The following is a 23,485-nucleotide window of genomic DNA, read 5'->3' as shown; positions in this document are numbered from 1 at the left end:
TGATATTATGAGTGTGCTGAAAATTGATATTGTGAGTATGGTGATGCTTTTTATTGTAAGTATGTTAATACAGTCAAACCCACTTATCTCAACCTTGGTTATGTCGAGAACCTGTGTATGTCAAGCATTTTGGTACGGTCCTGAAAAATTCTTCTTTGTTATCCTACTTTTCCTCGCTTATTTCGACCCTTGTTAAGTCAATAACCTCGTTATGTAAGGCATAAGTTTCAGTCTGAAATAACAGGTGGACCCACTTCAACGAAGTGCAACTTTTAATATCTGTCTTGGAGAACGTTTACAAGAAATGATTCAGTGTTTCCATTTGGCAATGATGGAAAAAGGTACAAGATGAAATTTTACCAGTACAAATGCTAATTGAAGTAATCTCCTCAACGCATGGTTTATCACTTGCACAGAATCTAAACAATTATGATGTAAACAATACTTTAGAGTACAAAAATGAACTTAATGCATTTCTGACCTCTACAGGAGCTGCATTCATAAATGATAGCATCACAGGTCAACAGCATGACAATATATTATATACTTGCACACAGCGTCACAAATTTTTTCTTATCTGTCATTCAGTAAATTATCAGGTCAACATTCGTTAAATGTAGCTAAAAATAACTATTTTGTTTCATATCTTATATTTAATATGAATTAGATACTTTTGGCTACATTTAATGGCGATGACATAAAAATGTATAGAGTTACAGATAGGTTGAAATTCATGATGCTGTATGGAACAAACTAGTGTAATCCCATTCCAGTATCATCACTGTCATTTACCAACTTAATCCACACCCAATTTAATGACTTTTTAAAAAAAATAAACATAAGTGTTTTCATGCTTGTTGTGAGTGAATGCCTTCAATTTGAACATGGCTAGATCACATGACTTATAGCCATCTATAAATAGAAACTGGCAAAATTACAAACCAAAACGGTCCTCCAGAAACAAATAGGTGGTTATTAATTTCTTTTTGGAGAAGAGTAAATAAAAGCAACAATAGTACTTTTTTAAAATCCATAGCACCCATTATTTTTTTAAAAATGAACTTGTCGATCGCTGTGCATTATTTTAGATTCATCAACTCGAACAGAATGAAGTAGAAAGTGACTGCTAGGATTTATGTCTATAAAACAGAAAGAGGAGTGCTTTCATTTGTATTATTTTATCTTGAATATCAAAGCCTTGCAATCCATCAAAGTGATACGCTGACTATCTGGTGCTGTGTTGTTGCCAACAATCACCGATAAGTCAGGAATGATATGGGACAACAACTGCATGAATAGAACAAGCTGGCTTCTAACGGATTTTGCATATGCCAGTGTAACAGAACCTCTGATGATGAGCAAAAGCAATCGATTTTCATGCACAATTTTGGTCACTTATGTTTTGCTAGTAGCCACAAGTCAAAACTACAAAATAAAAATACTTTTAAAAAAGTACAGTTCTACATGTACTTATACTTAAATTAGTCTAGATTTTGGTCAGCATGTCAAAAATATTGTCTTGCTGAGGCTACCAGTGGGAAGAGGCTCTTAATAAGGAAATAAAAACAACTTTAAACTACTGACACTGTTACAGTAACAGTTGTATAAATTTGTGACTTGCTACTTAATCTCTTTTAAAAGGCATCCAATCTTCTTTTTTGCTGGAACCTGACATGACTGAATTGTTATGTTTTTGTGCATTTTAAAAAAAACAAAATTAATTTGTTGAACTTCAGATGCATAATCATAGTTATGCAGTAGATTTGTCAACTAAACCTGATATCTTTGGACCCAGTTATGCCAATGATTTTTTGACACCCTAGATGTAATCGAGATAACTAGGTTTTACTGTAATGGGTGTTGTGAGTTCGGTGAAAAGAAGGTCACATTAAGACTGCTAGTTGCTGTTCTTTAACAGAGCTTAAAAATAGTTATGATGCTAAACATAGATTATGCTTGCAGAGGTACATATTTGTGACTGTCTGAAATTTATTTTTCTTAATACAATGTTCATTTTCAATAAATTTTTCATAATAAACAGAGCCCCCCACCCCCACCCCCTGAAACCTACCTACCCACTTGGCTGGTCCCCTATTTTCTATAGTAAAAGTCATTCAGGTCATGTATGCTAATTTACTCATCTTAAATTAAATGTAAATTGTTGTTTCAAAATTCAATACTAATTTAGTTTATTAGTCAAAGTCTATTCAATCCTAACTGCGCTGCACCTTAACTGTAACCAAGAAACTTCTAGAAAAAAATTATTAATTGCTGTGGACCAGGTACTAGACTGGGTCCTAGAAAAGAGCGTGTTGAGTCTAATCATTACAATATAAGGTAGTATGAATTTGTTTATCAACATGCATAGCTTTCATTGTGACATTACATTGTGTGGCATTCATTCTAGATTGTACTGGATCACATCTATAAGTTGTTCTGGTCCAAAAATGTCCACATATTTCAACATTGATTTTGCTATATGTATTTCTTGAGGCATGTAAATAATGACCTTCCAAAAGATTATGGATGTATGAGGATTCAAATAAAGGGAATAATTGCACATTAAAGTTATGTGGGATCGAATTGTAAAAAATTACACCCACGATAGTGAAATAGTCTATTTGATCATGTTCATGACCTGTATGACTCTAACAGTAGAGGGATGGGGCAGTGCAGTGTAAATTTTTAATAACATAAATGCAGCCTTGCATATTAATTAAATTAGTGTTCAGTTCTATATAGAGTAGTACAATTATCATTACTACAGCATGTCTGATAACTTTCGTGCTTAGTTTCTTGCATAATAAATCAGCTTTAGCTGGGCTTGCTGTCAGTGTCAGATTTGTTCAACATTTACCGGTATTTGATATGGCTATATCTCAGGAATGACATCATGATGGAATGTCATCTGTCTTTGCTAATACCTTATTCAAGAAGATAGACTAAATGAGGTAATTACACGTTTATATTCTCGCTTATGTGAAATCTTTGGGAGCATGATGAGTAAATGTTTAGTTGTCTTTGGGGGATGACCAGTAAATGCATAAAGTTTAATCAGGGTCTGTTTTTAAAAAAAATAATTCTAAACCAGTTTCTGAATACTGATATCTTCATTTTTAACTGAATTGAGCATTTCTCTGTATATTGACAGGAACTGTCTACAAGTGAGCCCTGCAGCTGTATCTGTACCGCTGAAAACTTTGCCCTTGTGGGAACGGACAAGTTCTACCAGATCAACCTAGAGCATCCAGCCCTTATAGGTAGATGTAATGCAGATATTCATGAATACCATGAGTAACAATCAGGGCAATTAGATATGAATGTAAAAATTGAAACTTATGTCTGATGTGGTCTGAATAGACCAATTTACAGTTCCACTGAATAGACCAAGTTATAGTTCCACTGAATAGACCAATTTACAGTTCCACTGAATAGACCAATTTACAGTTCCACTGAATAAACCAATTTACAGTTCCACTGAATAGACAGAGTTATAGTTCCACTGAATAGACCAATTTACAGTTCCACTGAATAGACCAATTTACAGTTCCACTGAATAGACCAATTGACAGTTCCACACTACACATACTCAGAATTGATTAAGATCATGAGGCAGTACTAACTTGTGAGTAAATCAACATAGCTGCCAAGTGTCCTGTTTTTTTTGGCGTATTTATCCCATACTTTTTAACCAAATACAACTGCATGTTTTAATTGTTAAAATCCATTTTTATTTACAAAATTATTAAAAAAATATCCTTGTAATTTTTTGTTTATTACAGGTATCCCGTTCCATTCTGAGAGTAAATTTATCTCATGGAGATAGGATATCAGATTCTAAAATATGATTGGTTCATTTGAAATCAAGGCTACTATGCTAGTCTTTAACGACCATATTGGATTGCATAAACAGTTGCCACTATTGCTGACTCTCATCTTCATAGTATTCAACTTCGTATCGAAAAGGAAAACAGAACAATCATAATTTTCTCCAGCAAAGAAAAGAAAACAACAAAGGACAACTGTGATGTCCTGTTTAGATTTGTGGAACTATCTAAAAAATGAGAAAACCTTGCATTTTGCAAACTGTTTAATTGTGATTTTGTTATTGGGCAAGGATGCACCAGCAGCATAAAACAGCATGAACAAGCTAATAAACATCAGCTTGCTGCTTTATCATAAACAATTCAGCCTGAACTTACCATGTTTATAAATACCAGAGAGAACCTTGATGTAATTTGATCAAAGTTCAATTTACTTAATTTCTTTTAGAATGAACCTACTTGAGTTAGTAGTATTGCTGGTGATTTGTTTTGCACTTTTTCAACATAGTAAAATAAATTATTACTCGAGTGCTTGAAAGAAAAAAGTTCAGTAAAAAAATCGCACAGAATTTAGATCATCAATGAAAGATGGTACATTGGAATTGATAATGATTGAAAAAAACAAGGCGTGGATAAAGCTCCTATAAACAGCTTATGTCTGCATGTGTGTTCATTCTTGCACCTTCAGAATGGGCACCCAAATGGAACAGATGCAAGAGTGCACACATGCATCTTTGACATTAAATAATTAGGTTACTTTGCTGATGGTTGTATATATTGTAAATAGTTACTTATGCATTAAAGTTTTATAAATCAGTATTTGTTCCAGAAAATAAGTATTTTTGTCATCAGCAGTCATTATTTTTGTACTTTGGGGTTGGCAGCCATGAATAAAATATGATAGGGTTTGTTTACATGTAACTGATCAAGACATTAGGCACAGGCATTGCAGAAAGGTAATATGATGTATTAACAAGTTTTCCACCCATCTTGGTTAACTTAAACATGATGCATCCTGTTTGGTAAGTGAATCCAAATTTCAGCTGAGTTTTGATCGAAAAGATAAAGATTTTTTGCTGATCCATATGCTTAATACTCCATGTACTTTTGGAGTAGATTTTTTTAAAATTTGGTCTGCAAAACAAAGATGAGACCAAGGAACTATTTCACCAACAATTTGTCAGCATCACTGTTGTAAACATTGTTTTTGCTTTTAGAACCACTTCTTAGACCTTTTATTATAAATTTAATCCTCGAACTATGATCAGGTAGATGTACATGTATCTTGTGGATTAGAATATTTGTTTCATATCTTTTAGTATTTATCAATATAGAGTCATCACTTTTTGGGCTAAATAAGAGGCAGACTTGACAATCAGTGGCTATAAAACTGATCATTCACCTGACCTTGTAATTCATTGGATAAAACAATGACCATACACCTGACCTATTATTTCATTGGATATATTGTTTTAAGTTTAATGCCATTCCTTAGCACAAGATATGCTATACATGGTGGCCAGTATAATTGATGGAAGAATTCATGAATACCATGGTAAGAACCACTGACCCACAAAAAGCTACTGCCAGCTTTCTCACATACCCACATCGGCCAAGCCCAAGACTTGAACACGAATGGACAAAATTGAAATGGCATTGAATGGTAAAGGTGAGTGCTTCAGACCACTCAGCCACCTAGGGCCCCCATTGGACATAAAATTGACCATGCACCTAACCTCTTATTTCAGGGGATATAAAACTGATCTTATACCTGACATATTATTTCAGTTAGACATACTGCTGACTATGTACCTGATGTCTTATTTCAGTGGACCTACACCTAATCTGTTAGGATATGTCCCATGCCTTGTTACAAGTTTTGCTAGGAGAGATGCTAATGATATTAAATTTTGCAGAAATGTTATGAATTTTTTTGGCACAAATTTTATTCCGAATTATGTAGACAAAATTGTGAAAATCTCAATTTTGTTGGATAAAATTGGAACAGGAGTTTTCAGTATGGAGAAAGGGGCTACATCTGTTCATTACCATTATGATAGACTGGTGCATATAATATCTCATTGTAAAAAAATAAAGAATGTAGTTAAAATGAAACTTGTCCATTAGAATGTAAATAAGTGAAAAATGTGACAGAAATAAAAGAAAGATGCAAATTTCTGGAATTGGAGGAATTTTTATACTTTTTATTCTCAGTGGACCTTAATTATTACTGAGACTGTATACAGGTATGTATTTTTTCACAGGAAGATGCATTGAATATAACTAAATAGAAGTGGTATACTTTTAATAAATGTCTTATTCTTCATGGAGCAATTACCTATAATCTGAAAAATTTATGTTCTGTTGGCTAATAAGCATGCTGTTTGGTTGGAATCTGAGCTAAGAATATATGACACATTTTTTCATTCACTCATGGGTTGGTATCTCAGAGCTAAGAATATGACATTTTCCCATTCACTCATATGTTGGTAACTAAGAGCTAAGAATATGACATTTTTCCATTCACTAATTGTTTAGTATCTCTGAGCTAAGAATATGTGACATATTTTCCATTCACTTATGAATTGGCTTATCTTAGCTAAGAATATTTGACATTTTCCATTCATTCATGGGTTGGTATCTCAGAGCTAAAAATATGACATTTTTCCCTTCACTCATGGGTTGGTATTTCTGAGCTAAGAATATGACATTTTTCCAGTCATTCATTGGTTGGTATCTCTGAGCTAAGAATATATTACACATTTTCCATTCACTCATGTGTTGGCTTCTATGTGCTAAGAATATGACATTTTTCCGTTCACTCATTGGTTTCTTTCTCAAAGCTAAGACTATATGATACATTTTCCATTCAATCATGGGTTGGCTTCTATGTGCTAAGAATATATGACATTTTTCCATTCACTCATGGTTGGCTTCTCTGAGCTAAGAATGTAGGACATTTATCCATTCACTCATGGGTTGGTATCTCAGAGCTAAGAATATGACATTTTTCCAGTCACTCATTGGTTGGTATCTCTGAGCTAAGACTATAAAACACATTTTCCATTCACTCATGAGTTGGCTTCTCAGAGCTGAGAATATATGACATTTTTTCATTCAGTCATGGTTTGGTATCTCAGAATATGAGCTAAGAATGTGACTCACTTTCCATTCACTCATGAGTTGGCTTCTCTGAGCTAAGAATATGACATTTTTCCAGTCACTCATGGGTTGGTATCTCTAATTAAGAATATATTACACATTTTCCATTCACTCACAAGTTGGCTTCTCTGAGATAAGAAAATATATTTTTCCATTTGCTCATGGGATGGTATCTCTGAGCTAAGAATATATGACACATTTTCCATTCATTCATGAGTTAGCTTCTCTGGTCTCAGAATGACATTTTTCCATTCATTCAGGGGTTGGTATCTCTCAGCCAAGAATGTGAAACAGTTTTCATTTACTCAAGAGCTGGCTTCTCTGAGCTAAGAATATATGACATTTTTCCAGTCATTCATGGGTTGGTATCTTTCAGCTAAGAATATATGACATATTTTCCATTCACTGTGTGAACTGAATGATGGTAAGATTTGTTTTATTGACCGACTATTTATACAGTTGTAAGATGTACAAGTATCACATTATATTGCTTGAGATGTCACTAATGTGAAAGAATTAATTTTTATACACAAGTTTCTTCTTTGATTGGGAACAGACATCAGGAAAGATTCAATACCTAAAAATATTGAGTAATTATTGTTGCATCGAAGACATCAAATTTTACAAGAGGCAACACAATTTCATATCAATCACAGCCGCACTCATCTTTCAAAATATCACCATCCTATTCTTGTTTTTATTGTCAGAATTCGTAGACAAGAGGGACAACTCTCTAGCATTTGCTGCTTTTGGTGCAGCTGTCCACAATAGTTTTCCACTTGCTGTAGTCAAGGTATCACCAGAAGGCCTGCCTCTGGAGTTTCTGCTATGTTTCCATGGTAAGAAACCACGCATATAAACTCATTAGGTGTACTATTATCTTTATTGTTCTGAATTTTCCATATGACATTTCATGGTCTAAATACAGTCAAACCTGTCTAAGCATAAACAACACACAATGGACTGCATAAATTTGACCCATGTCTCATTAATGCCAAAGAGGTTGAATATATATATATATATATATATATATATATATATATATATATATATATATATATATATATATATATATATATATATATATATAAAAATAAACAAAGGTAAGTAACCCCTACAGATTACTTCTCCTTACCTTCTTTGTGGCACTCCATTGTGAGGAGTTTCTGGCTTGAAAAGGGCTGATAGATTTGGGGTGCTCTCATTCCTGCACTTTGAAAGGGAAATGGTATTAGATTTCTTTTGTTTGTGTTAGAGGAAATTTTTAGAATTGGATAAAGTTTAAAAGCAATTATAAAATGTTTTCCTCTTGTAAACGATGTACATATACAACACTTGCCATTTATATTTTGTATGGTGCGTATAAAAATGCTAACATATCTAAATTTCAGAGTTTGGTGTGTTTGTTGACAGCAAAGGGCGCAGGAGTCGGCCAGCTGACATGAAATGGAGTTGTCTGCCCCTTTGTTTTGGTAAGAGGAAAAGCTTCATTTCAACTGATTTTATAAGATTGATTCAAGATTTGTTCTTTGTTGATCGCATATATTCAATACAGTTCTCAACAATAAAAAGAATTTATCCACACAAGGTAAAAAATTTTAGAATATAATTTTTCAAGCACTGAAGATGAGACGGGTATATTATTGCGCTGATGCAGTACTCGTACTTGTCCTATTGTCGATGCATATTTGTCTTTATTTGTTATTGAAGTAGATGTAAATACTTACCTAACATCCTTATTCCAAAAGACAGTAGAACCTTTCTTTACCATGACTTGGCTAGACACACAAACACATACACACACATTCAGGCAAATGAGGGTTGGGTTTGGGTGAATAGGCTCAGTTTACAAAGTGTGCTGAAATGCTGCAAACCTGATGGTTCAAGGTCAGTTGTTTTCACATATCAACAGAAAAGTCAAGTTACTAGTCCGTCTGTCAAGTTCAAGTTTTTTTTGGCTGCATAAAGTGTTTAATCAGTTGCTACTGCTCTCAAATTTTTGTATGCTTTGAATTCCAAAAATTATTTCCTTGCATACTGTCAATTCATTTCTTTTTGTAGGTATCGATTTTTGTGATTTTATGAAAAATTAGATTTTTGATAGAACTTAAATCATGGATTGGATAAGACGTACTATTTCCACAAGTGGAGTGTTTGTTTTGGGAGGGGGTAGTCTTTGAATTTGTAGCTTGTAAAAACCATGAAATGCACACAATTTTCTTTAAAATTCAACTAAATATCATATCAAATTTTGGCTTTAATTTTGTATCATTTGATAAGACGTCAGAAAAGCAATGAAACTATCAGAAAGGTTTTCCATGTCATGTTTGAAATAGCGATAAAGCAAGTAATTTTTGAACTGGCGCAATTGTAAAACCATGGCAGTTAATGTTTATGTTCAGAAAATTTAACGTTTTTGACATGGTGAGAAATTTTCACCTTTATAACCCCATAAATGATGTTATGACAATTTGTTAAATAGTGGTATATATCTGTGTTACTGGAGAAACTGCAGAAGTGCCTTTTGTGGATTTTATACTGGTGACCCAGGGACTATATATATATATATATAGTCCATTACAAATATGGTAAACAATCTAAGTTAAACATGTACAAGACCAATAGCTTTTTAAATTTACTCGACCTTCTGACCAGAAGGAGGGATTTTTGTCAGTTTTGTACTTTGGCCATACCAAGCTGTGCATTTGAGGGCATACCTGTGGTTCAGATAAACTGATAGTCTAAATGAACAATGCTAGATAGTTTCATCTATTCTTTGCTTAATACTGTGATTTTTTGGGGGGTGGGGGGAGTGGCAATTTATTTCTTGTTCTAATGCCGCCACCCCCACCCCCACCCCCGTTTCTTTTTAACTCCCGCTTTAAAAAATACCAATGCACATAATGGTATATCATTGCCTATTTTGTATTTCTGAGAATATTTGTGGAGTTCTGTATTTCTCATTTCATTTTTTACATATTTTCCAATAAACTAACATTATTTTATGATCTTCCTTTTATTATGTTGCATATTTTATGATCTGCAGCATACCAGGAGCCATTCTTGTATGTGACCTACTTCAACAGCATTCAAGCTATCACTGTTCCTGCCAGCAAGGATGAAACCAGGTATATAAATTTAAACTAACTAGCATTAAGAAGCCAAATTTTGTAGTTAGGTAATACTGGTGTTTTTGCTCTGATAAATAAATGGTGACTTTGAATTCCATGACACCAAGTGTATACTATCATATTTGTCAAGAAAATCTTGTGTGAAAAACAAATGTTATCATTTAAGCATTCATTGCTGTTGTACCCCTAGAAAACACTTTGGACTATTTAAAAAATTGATGGAGGGGCAGGATTGTACTTTAAATTTTATGAATGAGGTTTTTGTCAGTAATTATAAGCTTCATTCATAAAACTTTCAAAATTCACCTTAGTGCTTCATATTTTTGGGTTCAGTAACTTCAGATGAAAGTCAAAATGTCTTTTACTCACAAAATGACCTAATCCATTGGTCAGAATTTAAGGCAATTGTCATCAGGATTTATGCAGTTATATTCATCTACATGCATTCTAATTGTGCAAATGAAGTATAATCTATTCCTAGTTGCCAACTATTCAGAATTTCTCAGTATTATTATGATTTGTTAGTGGAAATTCAGCATTCCTGAAATTTAAATTTTTTTGTGATATAAGCTTTGATCTAAAGTGGATGCAGGTCAAATGAAAAGAACTTCAGCATCAGGACAATAGACAAAATCTAATTTCTCAATGTAAAGACAATGCATATCACAAGAAACCAGTCATTTAGATAATGAATAGGTAAGTAATGGCAGCAGGGATGAAGAGAAAAATAAAATGCAGATAATTTGTGAGGAAAGGGATATTTGTGGTTATTATTTTGGCCAAAACTGTTGAAGGAATTCAAGATTCTGCAATTGGAGGAATGGATACTCCATTTTATTTTAACTGGATCTTCCTGCTAATAGTGCCTATTTTTATATAGGTGCTTGTAGGTTTGTTTTGGTTTTGGGGTTTAATGCCATTTCTCAGAAAATGATAGACTATACATGGCCGCCAGTATATTTGGTGGAGCAAGAACCTCGGAAAACCCCCAAAAGAACCACCAACCCATGAGAAGGTTCTGGCACATACCCACATTGGCCAAGCCAAGACTCTAACCCACATGGACAGAGGTGAGATGTTGGTGGGTGATCTATAAAGGCAAACGCCTTAGACCACCCTGTCACCCAGTGCCCTGGCTGTCTTATATAGATAGATCCATCTGTCACCCAGTGCCCTGGCTGTCTTATATACATAGACCACTCTGTCACCCAGTGCCCTGGCTGCCTTATATAGATATATCCATCTGTCACCCAGTGCCCTGGCTGTCTTATATAGATAGACCACTCTGTCACCCAGTGCCCTGGCTGTCTTATATAGACAGATCCATCTATCACCCAGTACCCTGGCTGTCTTATATAGATAGACCACTCTGTCACCCAGTGCCCTGGCTGTCTTATATAGATAGACCACTCTGTCACCCAGTGCCCTGGCTGTCTTATATAGACAGATCCATCTATCACCCAGTACCCTGGCTGTCTTATATAGATAGACCACTCTGTCACCCAGTGCCCTGGCTGTCTTATATAGATAGATCCATCTGTCACCCAGTGCCCTGGTATAGATAGACCACTCTGTCACCCAGTGCCCTGGCTGTCTTATATAGATAGATCCATCTGTCACCCAGTGCCCTGACTGTCTTGTATAGATAGATCCATCTGTCACCCAGTGCCCTGGCTGTCTTATATAGATAGATCCATCTGTCACCCAGTGCCCTGGTATAGATAGACCACTCTGTCACCCAGTGCCCTGTCTGTCTTATATAGATAGACCACTCTGTCACCCAGTGCCCTGACTGTCTTGTATAGATAGATCCATCTGATTTGTTTGCTTCAAATGTCTTGATGCTAGGATTCTTGATAAGACTGTTTTCTGTTGGGTAATGCACCAGCAAATCAGTGTCTGTTCTGTTTTTTGTATGACATGGTTTTGTTTGAAATGTGCAGACCTAGATGCACTGACAGGTTTGAGTCTATGCTGTTTGCATCTGGGTTCATTGTATGCACAGTTAAATCAAGTATATTGCTGCAAAGGATAGAGAAAATTCCATGCCATCAGTGATTCAAAAGAACTATAATCACGGTTGAAATCACGTATGTCAAGTCTTAATAGTAAATTTTAAATGTATACAATAATATCTTTATTTAACAGTAATTGATTTTCATAATGTTTTCTGCAGAGGTAAGCAAACCTCGGTCGATCTTCATAGTCCAAGGTTTCTGGGCATTGCACCAGTACCAGGGGCAGTATTTGTGTCATCCAGTAGCGGCACTCTCACAGAAATGCTCCGACTGTGTGGAAATGATGGTACAACTATAGAATACCAACCTCCAAAGGACGGCAAGGAAAATAGGTCTTCCAGGTCAGTATACTTTACAGTTACGTGTAGATATTAATTTAAAATGACCAATACATCATCTCTTGGCAGAAGACCAAGTAACAGATTAAAATCAATTACATATTACTAGGCATGACAAGGCATTCTACTATCCCATTTTTAACATGAAGGGATGGGTTTATCATCAATCACGAACTTGTCAAGAATGGTCTTATTATCTGGCATTGTCTTTTCATCTGGCATGGTCTTATCATCAAGCATGATCTTATCCTCTAGCATGAACTTATCATGCATAATGTTATCATTAAGTTATCAAGCAGTCTCTTATTGTGTAGGAATTACAATATTGACAATCATAAGACGACAAAAAGGTTTAAAGCCAGAAAATATTTGTTGGATTTGGAATAAAGTCTGCTGATGTCAGTATTAAAGTTTGTTGATATGATACTGATTGGAAATAAATTTTCTCTTTTTTTCATAAGTAAATTATTTTACACTGTCTTTAAATTAATGGATTGTTGTTAATTTGGCAAACATTTTAACATTGCAACTCATGTATGATCCTCTTGTTTTTAGAACAGTAGTTTAAATTAGCTGGGAATTCGCAACATGTTTTCTTGCTTCTTTCAGTCACAAATATGATACTGAAACGTTCAGGAGTCCCAAAAAGTCAGGAACACCTCACAACCGACGCAGGCTTTCACTTACATCTCTAGACAGCAATGTCAGCAGTGGATCCTCAACAGATTTGTAACCATCAGCAAAGTATGATTCATTGATGGGGGGGGGGAGGCTGCAGATGATAAAACAATGGACATTAAGGAATTCTTTCTTCTATAACAGCAAAAATTGTTGCACTGGGACTTTATTTTAAAAACAATTATTAAACAATTCATATGTTCTGAATGTGCATCTATCATGCAATATTATCTTTATGTTCATCAAAATTTAATTTATATATATTTTCTTGACATAAATGACCTGGTGGTTAAAGGAGATGTGGAATTATGTAAAATACCTTCCAAGAGAAGGCACTGACTTACATAAATTGACAGTTCATGACAAAATGTACAATATCATTAGCCAATTTCACTGAAATTTACCACTTTGCACCTATCACATTAGTCTGTTTTGATTTTATTTTGATACAATGTGACATGTCTCACAATAGGACAGAAAAAGCACAACCACTATGTCATTAATTTGACCTTTACATTCCAAACAAGTCTCTGTCTAGATGAAGTCTTTAAGTTAAATGGGGTGAGAAACTGGTCTGAACTTGCATTTCCTTTCTGGTTCAAGAGCACATGCAAATGTATGTATATAGACTGTTTATGAAAATATCTGTACAAACTTGAATATTGAAATGATCTCATAATTAATTTCAAATTATTTGCTTCCCTGACATAAGACTTAAATCACTGGAAATCAGTGTGTTAGACTGGTATCTGTTTTTTTGTCTATGACATTTCCAGTATTATCAAGCATGATAATTATTGTCATATTATGCTTATTTCATTCTTCAGCCATATTGCTTCTTTCACGTTGTATGTGTAATACTTTTCTATTGCAGTTGTATATATTTTAATATATTTTTGTACATTCATTCACATAATTAAAACATGGGGAAGCAGATTATTATGAGAGTATGTCTTTGTAGCATGTACATATTTTAAATTGGCAACTTTTTGTTGTCATTTATTTAGCAAAAATGTAACGTTCATAATTGCATCATTAATTTTTCACTTTATTTTTCTTTTCTTTTTGAGTGGTCAAAATTTTAAATAAAATATTCCTAAATGTATGGACTAAATTCTCTTTACATGACATTAATCACTCACTGAGGGGTGCCAAACTTATTTTTAATAGTGGGCCAGATTTGAGCTAAATGTACTTCACTTGGGCCATACATATCATGAACTATTATAAGCATACAAATTTGACACTAACAAGAGACCTGGTCTGCGGGCCAGACTTAGGAGTCTGGTGGGCCATATGTATGACAACCCTGAAGTGAATTATAATTTTTCAAAATTCTTTAGCTATAGAAAATTTGTAACACCTTGTTCATTGCACAGTAAAATTGAAAGAAGTTTGTCACATGTGCCATGCGATGTATCATGTTTATTGTTTTTCTAAAAAAAATTGCATGAGAATTGTAAATGCTTTTTTCTTTGTTGATCAAAAACATCAACAATTGTTAAGGATTGTTCCATTTAAACATACAAGGTAATGAGGGAGATGACATTTTTTGATAAAATATAGATGCCAGTGTACTTTGATTACTCAAAGGGTAAATATCAAAGTCATACAAAACTCTAAATTGCATCTGTAGGTGACTACTAAAAGTGCATTCAGTTAGTCCTAAGTATGTTTTACTGGAACAGTCCTTTGTCATTTCAGGCATTCTTTAAAAATGTCATTTTTCATATCACATATTAAAATATTTGGGTCTTTTATGAATTTATTGTGTATTCTTTGACCATTTCCAAGTACATCTGTTCTTAAGAAATGTAATATAACTTATAAAAAAGTAGGTCAGTATGAACAATATTCATGCATGTATAAAATTTCAACTGCCAATATTAGAATGTCAACTGCCACATACATTACAATACACATTTTATGCATGTATGGAAGCAGATGAATAAGCAAACAATCCGATAAACCAGCTATCTGAGAATCTAGGAATCATATAAGCCATGATAGGCATAAAACTTCAACAGAATTTATTTTGAAAATTTATTTGATTTTCTCATTAATGGTCTCTTTGTTTAACATTTTGCTTGGCAGGTGTGTAATTTTTGGGATCTGCCTCTGGCATTAAGAGCATTTATTAGAAACAAAACTTTTATGTTGGATATTTAAATTTGTGACTTGTATCAATCAGAGAATGCACATAAATTGTACCCTATAAATGTTAGTGACTTTGCACATTTTAAAAAAATGATATTAATGTTGTAGCCACAGATTTTAAACTTTTTCTTTTTCAAAAATTAGAATTGTATAAAACTAAGAGCAGGATATGACATGATAGCAATATTATACATATCACTCAATTACATTCAATCATTGTATGTGCAACACAGTCACTGATATTATGATATACATTGTTTCTGCCATTGAATGTGTTTTTTGACAAGAAATAAAGACATAATCTCAGATATGATTTGTATTCTACTTATTTTTAGGGGAGCAGTTGATGTCTGTGATATCTGCCTAACATTCTACCTAAAAATAGTCCAGTAGCCTATCTTTGAATCTATTTGTATCTTTACATCTAATCATGTGATATGATCTACAAATTCATACATACATGAGGTTTCATTAATTTTCCTTCTGGATGTCCTGAATTTCTGTGCTTGGAAATTTGGAAGTACCATACCTCAGGCTGGGATCTTAATCGTAACAGAACACAACTAAACAATTAATTGTGTATCGTTACAAATTACACCCTTTCCCAGTGATGTTGTTGTAGGACTTAACGCCATTTTTCAGCACAAGATAGGCTATACATGGCGGCCAGTATAAATGGTGGAGGAAGAACCTGGGAAAACCCCGGAAAGAACCACCAATCCATGAGAAGCTACTGGCAAGCTTTCTCATATACCTTCCTAATGATGAATCTGTACTTTATAATAGTTCTTAATTGAGAAACATTAAATTTAAATAGTATTAATGTACTTTATAGAGACTTAAAAATAGTTCTGCAATTGATAAAGCTTCTAAGTCAAGATCATAAACAAGATACCTAATAAAATTCCGTATTAATCTTGCCTTTAATAATGTTGTCACATACATAATTAACTAAGAATATTAACGATTGTTTCAGTACAAATTTCCCTAATTTATTTATACATCACAAGTCTCTACATTTGTAAGTTTCCCCATCAAATACATGTGATCACATTAGCTTTAGGAATGACTTTTTAATGCCTCCATAATCCAGTCCTCCTATAGATATAAAAATGCCTTTATGTCTTTCTCATGCAGATAAAAGGAAACAACTCTTATTAGCTATTGACATTATTGTATTATGCATGACATACCCCTCATGACCGCTCTGGTGGCCTAGTGGTTAGAGCATCTGCCTCTGATGTGGGAGGTTGTGAGTCTGATCCCTGGCCGAGTCATACCAAAGACTTACAAAAATGGTACTAACAGCTGCCTCATTATTTGTTCAGCATTAAGAGGTTAGTGTTAGGACTGGTCAGCCTGGTGTCAGGATAATGTGACTGGGTGGGGCATCATGCTATATGTCTGCGGCATGATGCCCCAGTGCTAGACATCACTATAAACTGTCACACTGCAGACATTGTAGTGATATGACTGAAATTTTTTTAAAGCTACATTAAGAATCCAAATCACACACACACACCTACCCCTCATAGCAGTGACTGTTATTATTGTATTATGCATGACCTACCCCTCATAGTAGTGATTGTCATTATTGTATTATGCATGACCTACCTCTAGACTTGCAGATAGGAGAGGAGGATAATAATATTATTAAAGGAAAGTTTTGACTCCGAGTTTCTGGAAAATTTTGAAACAACAATGGAATGGACAAATTTGAGTTCGAAGTCGCTATTGAGGAGATTTAGAGAATCTTCCCTCCAGCAGAATGCCCTGAACCTCCAGGCTTCTATAATTGAGGAAAACAATCAAGGGCATCTGTGCTTAAGATAAGATCTATGACCATAGTAATGGGCATTCTTTACTGCCATTCAACTTTCTGACACCTTCTCATACTAATGATTACCATGCTGAAATGCCTAGCCTTGACAAAACTTAAGTCATGTACATGTCTGTCCCACTATTATAAAGTGGATGGACAAGTGTTCAGTGCCATGTGAAAGTTTGTAAGGAACATGGTTTCCACTTCCTTCTTCCTCAGTTTGACTTTCCTAGCTATGTACAGTTTAGCAGTGAAGGTCAAAAATGATGATTCTTTGGATGATGTTAGCCACATTGCCAAAGTCAACAACAGGCCAGTTCATTACACAATGGCAAACACCCTAATGAGTTCCTGAAAATTTAACCTGAGAAGGGACACTCTTTTAGAGACCAAACGAGCAATAGGCAGTAATACCCACTTATCCAAGGCAGGCTGGGATGGGGGAGAAAAAACGATCATCTTCCCCTGCCAACAGGCATTGACCTGCCTCTCATACCAGTCTGTGCCAACCCTCTGGTGAGTGCCAGACTTCTGTTTTGCAATGCTTGATCCAAGAGGTTTGGAATGGCTTAAAATCTTGTTCATCCAACCCTTCATGATGAAAATTCCAAGCAACCCCATTTTAGGCAGATACTTTACAGAAGCAAAGAAAATTTACTGGCAAAACAAGCAGTAGCAATATTTTGAAAACTGGACTCTATTACAAACTGTTCCTTGTTACAAAATCTGACCAGGCATAGATCTGAGCAAACTCTACTATTTCATAAGGGCCCCAAAATACAAGATGGAAATGGCAAGGACTGTCTATTTGTCCAACTGATGTGACAAATACCCAATAATTCTCAACCAATACCATGTGTATTTCCATGTCCTTCATAACATTTTGTTTTTTTCAATATGGAGTTTTTAACACATCTGGTTTGTCTTTCTCCCAAACGCATATGCAGCGTCATTCAAACATAGGAAAAGACATCTTCCAAAATGTTTAATACAGTGATGGAATTTCTTGCCTTTTCATTGCAGTAACATACCTTGCCAGACTTTGCCTTTTCATTGCAGTGACAGACCTTGCCAGTCTTTAGACGCACTCTCTGCATATGGCTCTTGTCAGTCCTTGCATTTACAACCTGATTTGTCACACTGGCCTGGGGGTAATCCTTACTACAGTTAGCAGCAAGTGGACATAACGAAAAAGGCTCCTCATAGAGCCTTTTAGAAATAAAGGTTTTTCTCAGTGCTTTGCACACCTGGTGGGATCACATTAAAAAACAAAGATGATTTTGATATGCCAGACAACTCAGTCATAGTGATTTAACTCCTGAAACAATGGGGAACAAAGTCACCAGACCAATATGACATGGAAATGTGATCGTTATTATTCCCAATATAAGATAAATGTCCAAGTCCGACACATCCCTGGCAGCTCAATCTCCTTGCCAATCTAATTATCAAGGAGAGGCCAACTGCTACATATGGATTGGCCTCTCCATCCATCTTCCACTGAGTCTGCAACCTATAGGGTCAACCGATGGTGGAACAACAAACTCTTGTCTCCCTGTTTCTGTACCTGAATGATCTAAATCTGTCAGTAGACATGACAATCATAGTGTCTCTGAGGGTGCTCAAACAATATTTCATGTATGTCAAGAGAAACTCTTCTGTCACACGACTCTTATCTGGAATGGAAAGAGTAATGCATAAATTGTAGAGAGGATCTCGACAACCAGAGGACCATCCACTCTGAAAACATCAGAGGAACTGGATGGTTTTCAATGACTGGACACCAGTGTCAGCTTTGATTCCCCAATAGCTAACTTCTTTCTCTTTCTCTTTGAAGAAAAGAAGCTAGTACCTATAACAATGAAGGGATACTATTCCATAGTTTCCAATACCTTCAAACATCATAAAAGAGATATCAGTCGCAATAAGTACCTTTTAAACTCAACCTATTTTGAAATATCCAAAACACACACACACTTACCTTGTTTCCAAACTGGAACCTCTCCTTGAAGTGACTCTTTTTAGTTTGAGCTCTGTCTACCACACCGCTGAAGAGACCCATTTCCTGATAGCTTTAGCTTCTGCCTCCAGTGTAAGTAAGCTGCATTCCCTGTCTATAGATTCTAACTGCATAGTTTCATTTTGATGATTCAGTTGTACTAATAATGCACCCATGTTTTGTTGCAAAGTACAGGTGAGCAGTAACCCAAAAATAACACTACAACCCCTCTTCTTAAGAGACAGCTACAGGACTAGGTTTGTATTCTACCTGAAATGCATGGAGAACACTTGGGCCAGATGGCAGAGGATTTTTTTATCACTCAGGACAGCAAGATTTAACCCCACAAGTGCTGGCTGCTTGATTCAAGGGATTTATTAAGTCTGGGTACTCTCACAGGAGCAGGTACAACTTATGCAGATTTCAGCTCATGAAATAGGAGTGATTTCCATGGGCCTGGCTTTTGGACACAATGTCTCAATTACAGAGTGGAGTCAGCTGACTGGCATGCCTACTGAACTTTCTCTAGTTTCTACTTGTATAATATGACCTCACAAAGAACAGCTTTTTTTTCGGGTCTCTGGTTTCTGCCCAGACAGTCACTATGCCTCAGCATAACAACACAACCACATTTTCATATATGATAAGTTAGCTTTCACTGGATTTGCCAGAGAAAGATTTGAATTGTTAAACAATTTTCATTTGTGGAAACCCACAGGGTCTTTCCTTGCACATGCAAAATCACGTTAATTTCAGTTGTACTAACTAGATTTGGGAGAAATTCATCCTTCTAGTAGAGCATTCATTATGCTCCTAACAGGCGATCCAGGTAGATGTAAGATTTTCAGCATTTCCTCTTCTTACCTATTCTGCCTGTGTCAATATAATCAGGTAATGGATTTGACAGAGAAAGGAGATTTTCAAGTAAATTATGTTTCACCTGATCACATTACTATTAAACCCTCTCACCTTTCTCTGCAATATGAGCATCCCGCCTCAGCAATTTTTCAAGCTTATGCTGGTTACATCCTGTTTACGAGTCGTCACCTAGCAAACCAGGTGAACTACTCTTATCCATCCTCGAATATTTCTTGTACAACACTGTGATATGTAAGTGTTATGCTTGTCAACCAGAATTATAATGCTCTGGTGCATCCACCTTGGATGCAGGAGGTTGCTGGTTTGAACCCCAGCTAAGTCATATCAAAGACTTATATAAATGTTACTAACAGTTGCCTCGTTAGGCTCTCAGCATTAAGAGGTCAGTGTTAGGACTGGTTGGCCAGGTGTCGGGATAATGTGACTGGGTTGGACATGATGCTACATATCTGCAGCATGATGGCCTGTTGTTAGTGCACAGGTCAAAAGCGTGCAGTGAAATATGCCCACCAAATACACGCCATCGAAGCAAGCAGCATAAACTATAAGCCTGTAATCTTATTATAACTTTGATAAATGTCTCATATCGAATGAAATAAAATAATAGATTGAATCACTGTTTCCAGTGAGCAGACATCAAAGTGTGTACACTCTTAATATTGAGTAGAAATAAAGTGATAGTTTGAATCACTTTCCAGTAAGCAGTCATCGTTGCAATTTGAAAAATTAATTTTCATAATTGTTTTGCCTTGTTTGTTTGTCTTGATTATGCACATAACATTGCATTTTGAATAGTAATAGAAATAATACACTGAACTCATATTAATAATATTAAACATTAAATAGCGAATATTTGCTTATTTATTTGACATATTAACTTTTATAATTTATGCCATGCGCACTTTTGTCTTGCATGCTTCTGTTGGTGTGAGCTTTTGTTGGCCCGCTTTTGACTTGCACACTAATGACAGGATACCAGACATCACTATAAAGTGCCTCACTGCAGACATCATAGAAATATAACTAAAAAATTGTTAAAGCTACATTAAAAATCCAAATCACACACACACACACACACAGAGTCAACCGGAATTAAGCAAATATATTAGGAAAAAAAGATGTTTATGACTGATTGCTTTTAAAAGTTTGAAGTGTTTAACTTTTGTATAAAATTTATATTTTTACATAGCTATAGTCCCAAATGATCCAAAATAATTTAAAAATGACTCGCTGACATGTATTCCCCCCCACTTACTTGAATATCTACCCTCAAGGGTCAGCACATAAAAATGTATGTGAAAAAATACCATCACTAGTTGCCCATAAAATAATTTGTGAGAGAAGTGTTTAAAAGTTGATCAGAATTTACAAAAGATGTATATAACACCATTACTGAGATCAGAACACTCAGCCTGTGTGGCCGAGTTATGGCTGATTTGTAAATTCCAAAAGATTTCCAAAGCCTGTGGCTAACTTAAGCAGAGTAGCAAACAGAAAGATATTGTGGCTGATTTATGGCAGAATTGTAAACAAAATCCCATGTGGCTGATTTATAGCAGAGTTGTAAATTCCAAAAGATATCTAAAGGTCTCATATACTTTTTGTTGACTATTGTTTTCTTTCACATGACTGTCAGTGTAATTGATAAAATTGTATATAATTTTTTTCTATTTAATTATTTAATAAGATACATAAGCTGCAAACACACAATTTTATGCCCAGTCTCTCCCAAAGTTCATAGCACTGCATTAGACATTGGTAAAAAATGGAAATTTGATGACATTATAATCTAACAAACATATCTGTTTGACCTATACTGTAAGTGTTGATTTCATAAAAACAGTTCACCTTAAAATACATGAAGACGGCAGAATGAAAACAGGCAGATTAATAAACATGTGTTCGGTACCTGGCAGGAACAATGAAATCATTAGAATTGTTATTGTTCTTCTACCCACTTATGCATTGATGAGTATGGTCCGGAATCATTTTATATAAATTCTCAGGAGCATGTTGCATATTTTTTTATAAACATGGTTGAATTTATTCTCTTTTTCTTACCTACAACAAAATAAAGAAGTTGCATGTTTAGAATATGCTGGATCTGGCATTGCTGTATCTTAAGCATTATGATCCCTATTGCATATTTTCCAGAACAGTTGTGCCATCTCATTTAAATTAATGATTGGCTAAAACAAACAAATCCAGCGAATTTTGCAATGTTATAGTCTCCCCTTAACCATGGATACCATTGCATGTATTTTGAAAGAAATAATGTGTGACCAATTTTCCACATTTATTGAATTTAAACAAGTTTAATGGTTCCAAATATTAAGTTTTAAAATATATTAAGAATTTGTCATGGTATAAATTTATATTATAGCAAGATTGATGAACAATATTTTAATATGACACACACATTGTAAACTTTATTAACCACTTGTTGTCAGATGTCTCAAAAAGATCCAATGCAGATGCAAATTCAATATGATACAATATTGTTTTATTTGAGTTTTATTTGGATGAACAAAGTTGATCAGCATAAGGCTTTTTTATTTCTATTTTTAATTTTTAAATTTTAACATATGAAGGTATGTGATACATGTGTGTTGTACATAAATATTGGTACAATATTTCAGCCCCATGACAAAAATGAATACATAGCCAGACAATTCTTTTTGTCACATTAAGATGAAAGAAAAGCAGTAGTTATGAAAAGAGGGAGAAGATGGAGAACAGTATAAGAAATATTGTTGAAAGAATTTAATTTCTACAAAACAAATATGATAGTATATAAATACTGGCATACTCATTAAAAAAACAGACACGAGCATACATCCATGTAAATTTGCATATGCATATCACCATTACACACACACATCCATCCATACATACATACTACATGCATACACACACACACACACATGCATGCATTCATATATGCATGCACATATTTCCAATAACATAGTTTAATGCTCTACTGTTTGTGCAGTAGCCATCTAAAGGGTTAGACTGAAACTAAGTTCTTTGGTCTGTCTAGTGTCCTACTGGTGGCATGTTGGTATGCCCACACATTGCATGTAATTTATCTGTTCTTTCTTCAGTCAGCACCTACCTTTGTTACCTAATACATGTGTTTTGTCTACAAGTTTTAAACTTAAAACCAATGGCTACTTTATTATATGCTGGGCTGTTTTTCATTATAATACAATGTGTTTAGATATGTAAATATAGTAAAATTTGACATTATGATTGACAAAAAATTGATTTCTGAGATGATATTTGTTGTTGTTGTTGTTGTAGGGTTTAACGCCATTTTTCAGCACATGATAGGCTATACACGGCTACCAGTAATAATGGTGAAGGAAGAACCCTGGAAAACCCCCGAAAAGAACCACCAACCCACGAGAAGCTACTGGCAAGCTTTCTCACATACCCATATTGGCTTAAGCCGAGACTCGAACCCACACAGACAGA

The 23,485-nt window shown here is 34.8% G+C and overlaps 1 protein-coding gene across 1 annotated transcript in view; it reads left to right on the top strand.

Annotated features, from left to right (window-relative positions):
* The window catches only part of LOC149775771 (citron Rho-interacting kinase-like), a 173,253-nt gene extending 157,637 nt beyond the window's left edge, over positions 1 to 15,616 (top strand). Inside the window, exons 39-44 of the mRNA XM_089944415.1 lie at positions 3,152 to 3,260; positions 7,694 to 7,825; positions 8,378 to 8,458; positions 10,033 to 10,114; positions 12,294 to 12,476; positions 13,083 to 15,616. Of these exons, the coding sequence (XP_089800541.1) occupies positions 3,152 to 3,260; positions 7,694 to 7,825; positions 8,378 to 8,458; positions 10,033 to 10,114; positions 12,294 to 12,476; positions 13,083 to 13,206 (711 nt within the window). The 3' untranslated portion in view covers positions 13,207 to 15,616. The remainder of the gene's footprint in view (positions 1 to 3,151; positions 3,261 to 7,693; positions 7,826 to 8,377; positions 8,459 to 10,032; positions 10,115 to 12,293; positions 12,477 to 13,082) is intronic.
* Positions 15,617 to 23,485: the final 7,869 nt, after the last annotated feature.

The sequence above is a fragment of the Sinohyriopsis cumingii genome, chromosome 19, assembly GCF_028554795.1.
Source record: "Sinohyriopsis cumingii isolate HCF-2022 chromosome 19, ASM2855479v2, whole genome shotgun sequence".
NCBI lineage: Eukaryota > Metazoa > Mollusca > Bivalvia > Unionida > Unionidae > Sinohyriopsis > Sinohyriopsis cumingii.
The sequence above is the reverse complement of the archived record's forward strand: the minus strand, read 5'-3'. Positions and strand labels throughout refer to the sequence as shown.